Consider the following 14,718-nt stretch of genomic DNA (forward strand, 5'->3'; position numbering starts at 1 on the left):
CTATATGAAGACTAATTGGTCGCTGTAATCCTTCCTGCTGTCTATACTGTCCTCCATAGCATGACTGCACACTAAAGAAAGGGAGGGCAAAAAACACAGTCCTCATTCTGTGCAAGGAGAGGTCAGGGGTATTACCTCTGTAGTGAGAAGGTTTACTTACAGCCTGAGGGAAACCAAACGTATCAAGTGCCATTAAGGCTTTACTTAGAGGGTTGGAGGCCTTATTCAGGCGAATAGCCTTTCCTTTTTGAATATTATAGTGAGTAACAAGGTCTGAGAAAAGAAATCTCCAAATTCTTCAAACAAAAAAGGACTCTCTAAAGCACCACAAGGTGGAGCCTGCTGCCCTGGCACAAGCAACTCATCGTTGATGGAGATGGTTTTAATGCAAGAGCCTCATCTGAGTTAAATTTAATATAAAGGTTAGAAGTTCAATTGAAAATAAGTTTGTAAATAAAGGCAACACCCCCACCTTGTTTATTGGCCACAATACTAATTTTCCTCAGGGGGCTTTACAGTCTGGGAATAAGATGCCTATTGTGAAATTTGTGATTACCAGAGATGTTTTGTTTTGTAAGACTTGATCAGGTGCTTTGTGGGACAGACACCAGCGGTAGGGATGATCATAAGATATTTGTGATTCACAAATTTAGAGAAAGAGAATATATGAGCAATACGGCGAGGAGGGAGACGGTGTGAATGTTGTAAACTGAGCAATCAGTCTGAGCCATATTATGGACATATTAACTAAGATAGTGGACTCCAAATCTGCACTATTAACCTCTCTTGCGCTCTCATCACCTGCAACGTGCCGAGAGCTAAGTCCCAAATGTCAAACTTTAGTAGAAGTGAAAAGAAGACTCTGCTGTTGTAGCAGTAATGGGCCCCAGAAACAAGTCTCACAGGGGCCATTTAATTCTGTCAAAGCCCCCTGGGCTCAGCTAAACCCGTGGGCCCTTTTGCTCCCAGCAACTATCCACTACCACAACGAAGTGATTCACCTCTTCACATCGTGATACTGCAAGTCAAGCCTTCATCCCATCCACATCACATCTTTGAAATAACACCTCTCTCCAACATAATGTCTCACTTCAGCCTTTCAGCACAATTACATAGACAATCAGCACGACATTACTAATACAACAGACCACACCAGATGCATCGCAAGCTGCGTAAACATTCTAGTTTATCAATGCTATAATAAAAAGCATTACTATCCAACACTGACGGACCTTTAGAAGTGTCTCCGCCTGGTTTTCTTGGCAGCAACAATCCTGATTTACTCCTTGTAGTCCAGTACCTGAAGAATGTTCTTCTCAATGGACATTAGCGTTGGATGGCTCAGGCTCTCCTGATGTATTGGTAGTGAGCAAGCCAAGTTTAGAGAATGATTGTTGTTAGGAATATATGTACTGCAGGACGACGTCAACTTTAGGGAATACAAGCTGTAAATGATGTTTTAACTTGAGCAGGGAGGACAGCCTCTTTTGGTTTCGGTATAATAACCATCGTTAGTAAATGGTGAATTGATTAATTGATTTGTAAACAAACAATGAAATCTATAATTAATAATTTTATCAGAAATAGTTTGGAACACATCTAGAAACATTACATAGATATTTGTAACACTTATTAAAAATAATTGGTTATTGAACCACCTATAAACATTATTTGGATGCTATTATACAGTTTCAGCTGATGATTATAATAACTTGTTAAATGGTTAGTAAATACTTTGTAAAGCACCCATAAACCTTCTTTAGGTAAATAGTTAATACCTTTACAATAGTTAATAATTGGTTTAATTGATTGGTCCATATATCTATGTAATGTTTATAGATGTTTTGCAAACAATTTCTTAAAGGTTTGCAAATCATTTGGTCATTATTAACAAATACTTAATATATTTAGCGACTGTGGCTCAGGAGGTGGAGCGGTTCGATCCCCGTCTCCTCCAGTGCGCATGTTGAAGCCATCGCAGTGTGAGTGTGTGTGTGTGTGTGTGAATGAGCATTAGATTAGATGAGGAGCAGTTTAGCACCATGTATAGCAGTCCTGCCATCAGTGTATGAATGTTTGTGTTAATGGTAAGTGCTTTGAGTGGTCGGAAGACTACAGAGGTGATGTATAAAGTTAATTTACCATTAATAAATGTTAGAATGTGTGCAACAATCACTAATATTTAGTAAACACTATTAATGATAATTTCATTGTTTTTTAACAGTAAAATGACCATCAATTTGCCATTTATTATTGATGGGTATTATTTTAAACCGCGTTCGTGTTCTCGCTTGTTGTGGGTCTGCTTTATGGAGACATGTTCTTTGTGGCTTCCTCAAAAGTGTCAAATTGACAGCGTAAACCTGACTTACTCTCTCAGCGAGAAAATTGTATCTGCCTTACACAGAAATGCCATTTAAAGTTGCACATTTTGTTGTGGAGATCCTACGGTTAATTTCTTGTAGTCGCGTCACCACCTCCATTATTTTCTGGATATCAGCACCGACCAGAGAGAGAGCTTTGTGGCCTCAGAATGAGCTGATCAAATTGTGTCCAGCAGAGCCTGGAGTGTTTCTATCTGGTTGTTATCATCAGGCTACAGACCTGCAGTGACAGTCTGCCACCTTAAAGAAATAACTCTGCAGTCTCCTGGCAGCCATTTAAGCGATTAACTCCAGGGACACTCCGACATGCAGACCGAAGGAGCCTAGGGATCACACAGCCCCCCGACCTGCCCCACCAGTAGACTGCAAGTAGACTCCAGCACATCACAGCACATTAGCCACATTACTGACTATGGCTAAATGGCAATACGTTTCAACAATATGCTCTTTCTGTTCTCTATTTGCTAGAAATGTTAACTAGCTTCTGTGTGAGCTACATAATTGGCTTTTGTAATTAACTCATCAAATGTTGCTTCGTGTGGGAAGGCAATCCCACACCATATTCCTCTGCTTCACATCATCAATAAGAGCACTGTGCGTGAACTCAATGCTGCAGAGATCATGAACTGAACAAGTGAACACTTCTGTACTAGGAGTAGTTGTGTAAGTACAACTCTTTATATTCATAACTTTAGATTCCCTTAACGTTGACGACCTCAAGTTATAACCCTTGGCTTTTCAAGTCTCATGTAATATTGTGCATTATCTTACCCACCTTTTTATTGAATGATGTTTGACTCGTCTTTCCAAACTTTAATGGAGGGTGCAGAAAATGAAGTAATACAGAAAAGGAGGTGTTTGTTTATACAAAGTATGTGTGTACCGTGACTGCACATGAGCCGTGCTGTTCCTCAGAGGTTAAGATCAGATGCAATGTATGCTGCACTGATCTGAGCGGGTTTTAAAAGGCCAGCTATTGTTAGAGTGAGCACATGAACACCTATGCTCGGGAGGTTTGGCTTTTGCTGAAAGAATATGATAGCCGTGACATGATGACAGAGCCCTTCTACTCTGGGAATGTATCGGGGGCAGTGCTCACACATCAGTCCGCCCTTCTCTCCAGGCCCAGGTGGTCAGAATTGTTTTTATTGTTTGGAGATGAATGAAAGTGAATGACTTCTTAATGTAGCATCAAACTATAGTGTGCAATGATCCACATGATGTTTAGAGAGGCTGGATAATGGGCCAATCATACACAATGGTCAGAATTAACTTTTAGATTTGAACCTTTAGAACGTTTCAACTGATGGAGAGATGGAGCAGGGACCCCCTACTATATATATTGTATACAATTGTGTTTTATATTAAACTGGCTCTAGTGCCATTTATAAACACAGCTACCTTATCTTAAACATAGAAGGGACAGTGAATCCTCAAGCACACATACTCCCACATGTCTCACCCTGATCCATTTATTTGTTTGCTACATGTTGGATTTATGTTAATGTATATTTAAAGACATTAACATTTGTGGAAAAACATTGGTTGAAATAAAAAAAAATTGTCTAATCAACCAAAAAATGTGCGGACCCCCTGTTGAAGACCTGCTTTAGATTATATTGAAGTTGTTTTTCAAAAAGTCTGTTTACTTTTTCTGACATATTTCTAAAAGCTGCAGATTTATCTTCTGTTCTGTTTTCAAAGCGAGGACATTGTCTCTCCTCTCTGTCCCCTCCAGCCATGGCCTCCACTCCCGACAATAAATCCACTCGTCCGGTCAGCGCCCCTGTTATGTCTCCGGTGTCTCCTGGGGAGGCGACTCACTCTCCGCTGCTCCCCGCCCTCCTTCGCTCTGTCCACCGTGACGGCTCCACAGGGAAAGGCCGGCGCTCTGCAAACAGGAAGGCAGAGGTAAAGGCAGAGAGTCAGCAAGTCGAGTACACCAAGAGCCACAGACCAGAGTCCACTCCAGAGATCAAGGTAGCAGACACACTCCTTTATGCCATCACATGTGCTTTAGGTACCATCAAGAAATCTAGTGAGTTCCAGTCCCACTGGTTCAATTAGCAATTAGGTCATGAGAATATACAATTATCCTATGTATGCACGCTGTGTGAGTCCATAAGGTTACAGGAACATTTAAGGAGTAAACCTGCCCCCACTGGTGAGAGTCAGAAACATCTCGAATTCAAAGAATGTCCGGCACTAGTAGATCTACACTCAGAGCCACTGACTCCGTCGAGTATTCAATAGTAACAAAGTCACATGTGACCTGAGATGACAAAGGGCTGCCCTGCCCACAAAAGCCCATGTCAGCAAAGATGAGGGACACGGGGGAAGCTCAGTTGTCCTCCGGTCAGGCAGAACCATCAGGTACTGACTGGAAAGGGTCTCTGTGGTGACTCTTGTCCACAGTCAGGGATAAGGATGACAGAGGAGGTGTAGTGTCACACACACAGCTTTATTCTTACACAGGTAAGCTTTCTATCACACGCACAGCTAACACGCTCTCCTGTCCGTCACTCTGCTGTCCGCCGCTCTCCAGGCTGCGCTGCGTCGTGGCTCACGAAGCGTTTCCGTTTCCGTTTCCGCCTCCGCCTCCGCCTCCGCCTCCTCTGGAACCCAGCCTACTGCAATAGCACAGAACCAGGCCATCACCATGCATTTATTATGTGACTGATTACCTGATTCCGTTCAGCTGTCTGGCCTCCAGCTGGGACACTGCTGTCTCTCCCAAGCAGCCGGCGCCCTCACCACACCCCACTGCCACAGTCTGCATGCCTTGTTAAGGGTTTTCAAGGAGCCTTCAAGTGAGAATGACATTTTCTGAAGTTTGATACACAGTAGAACCTCTAAAATCCATCTATTGTGATTGGTGGGTGAAACTTTTTTGTTTTTCTCGTGACAAATAATATACATCACATACAGTGAAACAACAAATAACATATACGGTATATAAATATCTGGGGATCACGTAATATGGCCACCAACCTAGATACACCACTAACATGTCATGACCAAAAGACCTGATCTAATCCCCTCAACAAATACACATATACAATACAGGTGATTTTACATGCGCACATGCATACACCATCTACACTTCCGAACAGCCTAACAGTTCCATGGTCTTTGCACTATGCGAGGAGAGGGCGAGAAATGTTTCCACCGTAAAGGATGAGACGTTGGGCCAATAAAGTTGTGAAAGCCAGAAGCCTCAATCTGAGCAAGCCGTGCCTTGCACAGATTGATTAAGATCCAGAATGAGATTCCACTTCCTTCTAGCGGCTCAGTACATCGGTTCATCCCCCATTCATTTTTCGTTTGAGCAAGAAGGAATTGAAAGAATCAATCAGGCCATAAACAGTAGAGATAAGGCGTCTTTGCTGCTGAGTTAAGAAGATGCAAGCTATGTGCTGTCCTCACAGACATACATTGAGGAGCTCCACAAATGCCCCCGAATCCTTTTCTCACCACATCAGTGACAGCAGGGCATTGGCTTCCATGCAGAATACCAGCAGTGGAGCCATATATTGCCTCCCTCATTGTGGCACCATTGCAATCCATCAGCGTGGGCAGTAAACCGTCAAGGGGGCACCAGAAAGATCCAGCCCCTGGCAGCTCAGTCCAGTACTGGTATGGAGGCTACTGGATGCCTGGTGACTATGTTGGTAATAATGATCCAGTGTTCTGTCACTCAGAATCTTGGTGATAAGATTCCGTAGGATGATGACGTGGGCTTATGTTGGTGGGGCTTCTCTACGTGTGACATTGTTGATATTAAATACTTGACCTGCAATTGCGCAAGATGGATAACTTTCAGTGTTCATTCAGAATTCACAGTTACATGTCACTGTAGTTACATACATAGTTACATGTTACTGTAGTTACATACATAGTTACATGTTACTGTAGTTACATACATAGTTACATGTTACTGTAGTTACATGTTACTGTAGTTACATACATAGTTACATGTTACTGTAGTTACATACATAGTTACATGTTACTGTAGTTACATACATAGTACATGTTACTGTAGTTACATGTTACTGTAGTTACATACATACATGTTACTGTAGTTACATGTTACTGTAGTTACATGTTACTGTAGTTACATACATAGTTACATGTTACTGTAGTTACATACATAGTTACATGTTACTGTAGTTACATGTTACTGTAGTTACATGTTACTGTAGTTACATACATAGTTACATGTTACTGTAGTTACATACATAGTTACATGTTACTGTAGTTACATGTTACTGTAGTTACATGTTACTGTAGTTACATACATAGTTACATGTTACTGTAGTTACATGCATAGTTACATGTTACTGTAGTTACATGTTACTGTAGTTACATGTTACTGTAGTTACATACATAGTTACATGTTACTGTAGTTACATGTTACTGTAGTTACATGTTACTGTAGTTACATACATAGTTACATGTTACTGTAGTTACATACATAGTTACATGTTACTGTAGTTACATGTTACTGTAGTTACATGTTACTGTAGTTACATACATAGTTACATGTTACTGTAGTTACATACATAGTTACATGTTACTGTAGTTACATGTTACTGTAGTTACATACATATTTACATGTTACTGTAGTTACATACATAGTTACATGTTACAGTAAACTTGTGCTGTGGGAGCCAACACACGGGCACCGATCACGAGGGCGTCCCGCAATAACATACGTGGATGTACTCAGGAAAGATGCGGGAGCAGAAAATACTGGCGAGCTAGCCAGATACATGGAGGATCGGGATGACTGGAAGCACCGATGGAGGGCCCGTCTGAGTACGACCTAGTAGTAGTAGTTACATGTAACTGTAGTTACATACATATTTACATGTAACTGTAGTTACATACATAGTTACATGTTACTGTAGTTACATGTAACTGTAGTAACATGGTACTGTAGTTACATGTTACTACAGTTACATGTTGTAACTGTAGTAACTACTAAACGTACTAAACATACTAAACTCATTTCATCACTACAGGTTCTGAAAATGTTTCAACCCTTTAATCCTCTTTGCTTTCTTTCTTTTGAATGTTGAACTATTGCTTTAAGTGTTCACATGGAGCCTAATACACCTCAGTGCAGTGTTTGGGGTGTGTGGTACGCAGAAGTCAGCAAACTGTGTACAAGAGGAGCATATATCATTTAGTGGTCAGTGTAGCCACTAGTGACCAAAAGTTTTAAGTTTTGTTTTAGCTTTGAGGGAAACAGAATTGTTTTGTGGAATGTTTAGCCTTGGTTTCACTTGGATTTATTCTGATGTGTGAGCTTTGTCTGTGCTACCAGACATTGGCCAGGAGAGAGCGGAGGCACTCCCCCTTTGTGACCACCGCCAATGGGGAAAGAGAGAAAAAGAGCCAGGTTTGTTTGCCTGACGCATGACCTGACATAGCCAGTGTTGGAACCAGTTCAACTTGACACAAACTAGAAAGAAAATGCCATGCACAAAACTGTGTGCATGCACTGTGTCTTTAGAGTCAAAGAGAAGAGATAAACTAATATGAAAACTCTGTCTGATATGTAAGGTAAATGATCGACTTATTATTGTCTTTGTTCCTGTTTTAATGCAAACTCGACACTTCCTCCATGTTTACCTGTATACATGGTATACTGATAAAGTCAATATAATGTATATTTCCACAGCAGTAATTCCATCATTGCAACAATTCTATAAAGTTAATTTCTCTGTTAATTATTTCCAGTTGCTGTTATCTTTGAATCACTGTTAAATTACCGTCAATGTAACTCAGCGGCTTCTGCACATTAAAAGTTCCAGTGGTTCAAAGGGTATAATCTGTGCCTTGCCTCGTAGGAGTCAGTGATATGAATACAATCTTATATTACATTAAATGTATTTGTATATCACAATATCAGTATATGTTGTGATAATACCTTTTACTGCAGCAGTCAGTTCCAATTGTTGATGGCCAGACAACATATCCGTTTTTAGCAATTCAAGCAAATGTGAAGAATGTGAAGAAATGCTAAAGGGCATTTATGTTAAGTAATATACGAATGTAATATTGCCAAAACTCTGTCCTGATCATACAATAGCAATAATGTCAACAATGGCCTAATACAGCCAGAGATAGTAAAATGATAGCTATCATGATGTAAGCAGTATGTATACGTCATATTACCCACTTCTATTTCTTATCAAGCTTTAAATGTGACATTTTTGCAGGAAGTCAGTAAGTAGGTTGTATTCATAGTAGGTCAACACCGATCTAAATAATGACAAAGTAGAAGTGAATTCAAACAGTATTTCTCCTAAAAAGAGAAATGCTAGTGATGTGAAAATGTCCATCATGCTGAATTTTGAATTACTCATGTTTCTTTAGGAGCTCTCTTTATTTGTTCATGTTGGCCACTCAGACATCATTTTAATACTGGCTTTTAATTGAGAATCTACGGTATACAACTTGAAATGTTTTTACATGATCATCAGTTTTTGAATAAAACGACACTGGTGAACTATTTCTCTCAGAATCGTTGAGATGGTGAAGTTCCTTCAGTTGTACATAGGGTCACTTGATGTGTTTTTCACTGAGTCAGACTGAAACAGGACCTGAACATACAGTAACTCTGCCTTTCCTCTGGTGGTGGAGCAGCACTCTCCTCAGGACAAAACAAAGACGGAGATGGTGCGAGTGAGGAAGGTTAGCATGCTCCTGAGCCGTTGTTCCTGCTGACTCACCACTCTCATCCCTTTATCACTTATACATGCATTTTGCGTCGTCTGACAGCTGTTTTCTATTGCAGAGACACCAAGTGATGGAATCTCTTGAATGCTTTATGATTTCTGGCTGTTTGTCTTTTTGTAAAGGCTTGTACATGTCCTATCAGCCACACAAGAACTTGCACCAAGGAGAAATCAATCCATTGTGCAAGTTATTTTCTGGTCACTGATATTCCCTGCAGCTGTTTGACAAAAAAGATTTTTTCATAAAACTTTATTTCTCCAGAACCGAACGTGAAGGTATACTGTTTACAACATAATGTGTGTAAGAGGGAGGATACCTTTGGTTGTTACACACAATAATACAAAAAATAATAATTATATTATTATTAATAATAATTATAATACTAATAATAATTAAAGTAATTATTATTATTATATCTATTTTTTATTTTATTTTTACTAAGCCAACATATGGTGCAGTATAGTGATGGGCTAGAAGTATATTATACATGAGTTCCTCCACTGCTTCAATAGCATTATTGTCTATATAGCATGTAGATGTATGTATGTATTTCTGATGAGTCATGATGGGAGCAGACACCACATGAGACAAAGCGTAAACAAACCTCATATCAGCAAGTGAAGGGCAACATGTTGTTGTAGCCCGCAGACACTGCAGCCCAAACAAAGTATTTTGCAAGTACCAATAGCAACTGTACAGTAGATGTGGGCAGTCAGCAAATAGTAAAGCATCAATAAAAACATAACATACTAAATTCTACTCTTGAAATTTAATAATAAATTATAATTTAGCTTTTTCTCAAAGTTACGACTTTATTCTCATAACGTTCAGAATTTTTTCTTAATATTTTACAACTTCACTGGAGAAATTTCAGATTCTGTTTGGTTTTATGTAAGGACACTCCCTTACACTCCCAGCTGATCCAGATGCCGGTGATAAGCTTAACACACCAGTGGAGCGTTTAGCAGCTAATGCTGAAACAGAGTGAATGTTGGACTCTCACCAGGTGGCCAGAAACACGACTCCAAAGGAATGCTAATGCTGCTCTGTTACTGCAGGATGTGTAAATAACAGACTAATTCACTATATCACCATAAAGGGGAGGATTTGCAGATATAAATATGCTCATAATGTCAATCATGCCAATATATTGAAATGTGAAAATAATCCCTGAAGTGACAAGCAGACACAGCAACGCTCCTCATATAAACTGCACTGCAGCAGCCTGCATGCATAGCATGTGACCTCACATCAGCGAGTGTGTGTGTGCCTGGCTTCTCAAACACACGACTGGTGTGTTTACAGCCAAATTCCTCGCTTTGCTCTTCTGAGCTGGACACACAACTGCACCCCCATATATCTTTTATTTGTGTCATGTCATTGCCATGTTCAGTGCTGCTCATTGGATTCCACAGCAAATCAAATATTAAAATGTTTGAATGAATTCTGCAATTTTTCCAATCAGCTCTTCCCTTTTTCCTGATTTTCCACAGAAAAGAGCTAAGAAACTTGAGGGTGAAACTATTTATATCAGACATAGCAATTTAATGTTGGAGGTTTGTATCTTCAGTCTTCAGATCTCTGTTCTGGCTGTTTGCCGTCACGTTTGTCTACTTGCATGGGCACTGTTGATTTTCTTTTTGCTCTGTTTCCTTTCATTTCTTGCCTTGTTTTCAGCTTAACCCGAAAGGCTTGGCATGCACTGTTTTTCTCTCTGATTCTCATGCAAGTAGCTTCACTTCACTTTGGCATTGTCTTTGTCATTTCATATTTTCATTCTATAAAATAGCCTCTATGTTTGGGAAAGGTCTCTGTTGTAACGCTCAAAGTTTAAAGTGGTACTGCAGCTTGGCCGTTGGTGCTGAAACAAACGACACAAAAGTGAAATGTATAGAAGCTATACGGCACTATTGTTTATCATCAGGGTGGGGGATTCAAAAAGTTTAAAAAAATGGTCCTAACCCGTCCCCTGCCTAGTGAATGCCCCCGCCTTTAAATTCCACAACACAAATGTGATGTCTCAACATAACCCTGATGACATCATCAAAATGCAAAAATGCACTCTTAGTGATAATGAGAATCGAATGTACTACTACTACTACTACTACTACTGCTAATAATAATAATAATAATAATAATAATCATCTTTATTTAAATAACACAAAAACAAGTTAACATATTGCTTTACTGGCAAATAAACACAAAATACAGAGCAATTACAAATGAGAAAATTCAACGCAGCCAAGAAATAAAAACATAGTTAAAAGACATTGGAGGATAATCTCAGGAATAAATCAATGAATAAAAGCATAAAACAAAATAAAGAAATCATTTAAAGCAATTTAATAAAAAATAGTTACTGCGGTAATAGAAATGTAAACATGGTGTAATTATGAACACTATTTTATTTTATTAACATCTATGTTGAATCATTTGCAAGCCAGACTTTATAAGAGGACTATTCACATGCTGAGAGTTATTTATTTATCTGCTTATGCATTAAACATTTAACAGCTGGTTATTTTATTAACTTGCAGTCCTTCAGCGTTGGAGAATATTTCTCCTCCCTCTGTCTTTCCGCCATTTTCTCCTCTGATTAACAAACTCTGAAGCTTTTAAAAGTCCTCCTGCTCCTTACAGCTTTTCACCTTCGGAGCGCTCTTAAGGGCTACGATGCTTCATCAATAACTTTTATCTTTACCAGGATCTATGCCCTACGCCTTTCTTATATCAGAGACAGATATTTATTTGTATTTTTGTCCTGATTATATGTATCTTAATTTTTTTGTAAAAAGCCTCCCTGTTTTTTCGCTCTTGTTTTAAATTGCTGTTGATGCAAACAAACGCTAACACTTCTGCTACTAAGGTATCAACTTTGTAGTAATTGTGCTCTCGCTACCCATAGTTGGACCAAATTAAACAACTTTAAACTTCACCTCTCTGATAAACTGATAACTGAAACAATGAAAAGGAGATGCAGTCATGTTCCTGATCTCCTGGGAGTCGTAGGGACTCCTGCCTCCTCACACCATGGCAAAACTAATGCTATCTATTAGTCCCAATATATGAACAAGACTTAAGAAAAACTATGGACTGGGTTTTTCACATGAATGTAAGTGAGACCCTGACCAAACCTTAACAAGAAACTTCCCTTAACCAAAATAACTTGAACTAGGAGAAAAACAAGGTGTGTTTTGTAGGATACGCACAGATTGGATTTAAAGAGCGTGCTGGTCCTGTGTAGTTTCAGTACCTGGTCTGCTGTTCTGCCATGATGTATGCAGATTCTATAGATCCGACATTTGGACTTTTCAAAGCAGGAGTCGACGTGCTCAGTACCAGATCCCTGGAACTGGCTCATCTAAATGGAATGCAGCCATCATTATTTCCGCCTGTGTTTCTCCTGCTTTGACAAGTCAAAATGTCTGCCCTGAAGGGTCTAATGACCGAAGATTGAACAAGAAAATATTTTTTTGTTGTTATGGTTACTGAAGACCCCCAGTCTCTTTTCATTTGATGTATTTACTACATGAACTTCACTCACTTGCAATGTTTTTACTGCATTCACTGTCTGTCTGTGAGCTTGTGTTGCTCTCATTACTGTGATCCCTGTGCCATCTGTGCTGGCTTTATATTATTTAAGAGGAGAGGGATGACATGTGGGTATTGCAGCTTGGAAACGTATATTCGGTGAATATCGGTGCAATGTGTAGTTCCAACCACCTGCTCTAAAGAAGGATGGACAACAACAGCTGGCTCCATACAATATACATCTACTGTCATCAACTCCACCAAAGTGCTGTCAAAATAACACTTCTATCTTATAATCTTCTTGTTACCTCTTCACATTCTGTTGATAATGTTAGTTCATTTTTGATTAATACAAATAAACATTCTGCCATATTTTAGACATTGTACCTTTAAGCTCATTGTTTTGGTTTATACCTGGGTTCTGCTACTGATATGACATGTCACTCCCTCTTCGTGTGTCTGTACTGTATGTGTTTGCTTCCCCAATTTTGCCTGCCACCTATCAAATATTATATATTTACAGTAAATATGCAGTAGTTTACCCACTACGTGGTGGCCACTATCACACTCGGACAGCAGATCAGTGTGTGTGTGTGTGTGTGTGTGTGTGTCCAGTACAGACATACTGAGTTCAGCCTAGCTTAGCTTCCAGCAGTACTGCTTCTTGATTAAAGATTGCAAGCAGAGCATTTAATCATTAAGCTGTTTGATAATTAAAGAAAGCATAAGATTACATTTATGATTATGATTCCATGAGGAGAAAAAGAGTAAGTCTGCACACTGATTACTACAAACATCCAAGGCTGTATACAATGTCTTCCAGAATTGTTGGCGCCCTTTATTAAAATTGAGGTAAGCGAATTCTTATGAAACAAATATTTTTCTTTAAAATATGTGTGCCACAATTATTGGCACCTCTTCATTGAATATTCCCTCTTTGAGTCTTCTCCTGCTGTATAATGTGTGATAATGGCACGGGCTCTGAGAGCAGCCCTCCGTACTGAATCTCTCCAGATCCTTCAGATTCCGAGGTCGACACATGTGCACTCTCCTCTTCAGCTCATCCCACAGATTGTCTGTGTGGTTTAGGTTGGGGGACTGTGATGGCCATGAAAAAGCTTTATTCTGAGCTTAGTGAACCATTTGTGTGTAGACTTTGAGATGTTGGATCACTGCCCTGCTGGGAGGTCCAACCATGGGGCCCTGTTTACGCTTCCTGGTAGAGAAGTTTGATTTTCATTTAAAATCTGCACTGTTGAAACAAAGGATTTGTATTTAAATATTAATCCGTTGTTTAAGTGTTTAGTAGCACTGATTTAAAGGTTTTACATTAATGACATTCTATGAACCTCTCCCACGAGAGAGTGTGCGCCGTAGTTGTGGCTGTTTCCATGGTGCCGAACTGACATGTACATTATCCTTTTTTTCTTTAATTAATTTAGTACAGGCTAAAATACGTTGGAGATAAACTAAGGTTTTGACCAAAATTGTCTGACGTAGTTAGACATGTTTTAAGTCAACTTTTCTTTTGACTTTCAATAGAAAATGTAAGATTTCTGTGAATATTTTGAAAGGCATGCTTTTCAAGGCTTTTGTTCCTATTCACTAAGGGTACCAACAATTCTGGAGGGAACTATATGGACAAAATGACAGACTGCCTACAAAAAGGACAAATAACACCCATTATCCATAAACAATTACTATGTACATTAACCAAGATTGTCCTAAAAGAGGCTGTAGCCTAAACAATATACTGTACATGTAAATATATAGATATAAAAAAAGAATGTACAACATTGTGATTATACCTGAATAGCCTTAGCCTCTTAATTACTTGAACTTCCTATCAGAAATGTTTGGGAGCTTGCAGTATTCAGTGTACAGACGACCTCTCCTTGTCCTGTGTATGCTGCCTTTGTCCTGCACCCAGCTGAGGTTGGATGAGTACAACATTCACCTTCTTTCTCTGGTTCCGGCACACCTGCTCACCATATGCAGGTTTTTTCAGAGAAACACGACACCTCTTGTGTTCCATGTCATTACACATCTCCTCTTA

General features: G+C 39.4%; 1 protein-coding gene across 8 annotated transcripts in view; it reads left to right on the forward strand.

Annotated features, from left to right (window-relative positions):
- Window positions 1-14,718, forward strand: part of epb41a (erythrocyte membrane protein band 4.1a) — a 67,079-nt gene that overhangs the window by 20,394 nt on the left and 31,967 nt on the right. For 5 of the 8 annotated variants that reach the window (XM_029443198.1, XM_029443199.1, XM_029443204.1 and 2 more), the window contains exons 12-15: window positions 4,123-4,364; window positions 7,714-7,788; window positions 9,039-9,086; window positions 10,625-10,687. In XM_029443198.1, the coding sequence (XP_029299058.1) occupies window positions 4,123-4,364; window positions 7,714-7,788; window positions 9,039-9,086; window positions 10,625-10,687 (428 nt within the window). The remainder of the gene's footprint in view (window positions 1-4,122; window positions 4,365-7,713; window positions 7,789-9,038; window positions 9,087-10,624; window positions 10,688-14,718) is intronic. The other 3 variants (XM_029443201.1, XM_029443200.1, XM_029443203.1) reach the window with 3 other exon arrangements.

The sequence above is a fragment of the Cottoperca gobio genome, chromosome 11 (assembly GCF_900634415.1).
Source record: "Cottoperca gobio chromosome 11, fCotGob3.1, whole genome shotgun sequence".
Lineage (NCBI taxonomy): Eukaryota > Metazoa > Chordata > Actinopteri > Perciformes > Bovichtidae > Cottoperca > Cottoperca gobio.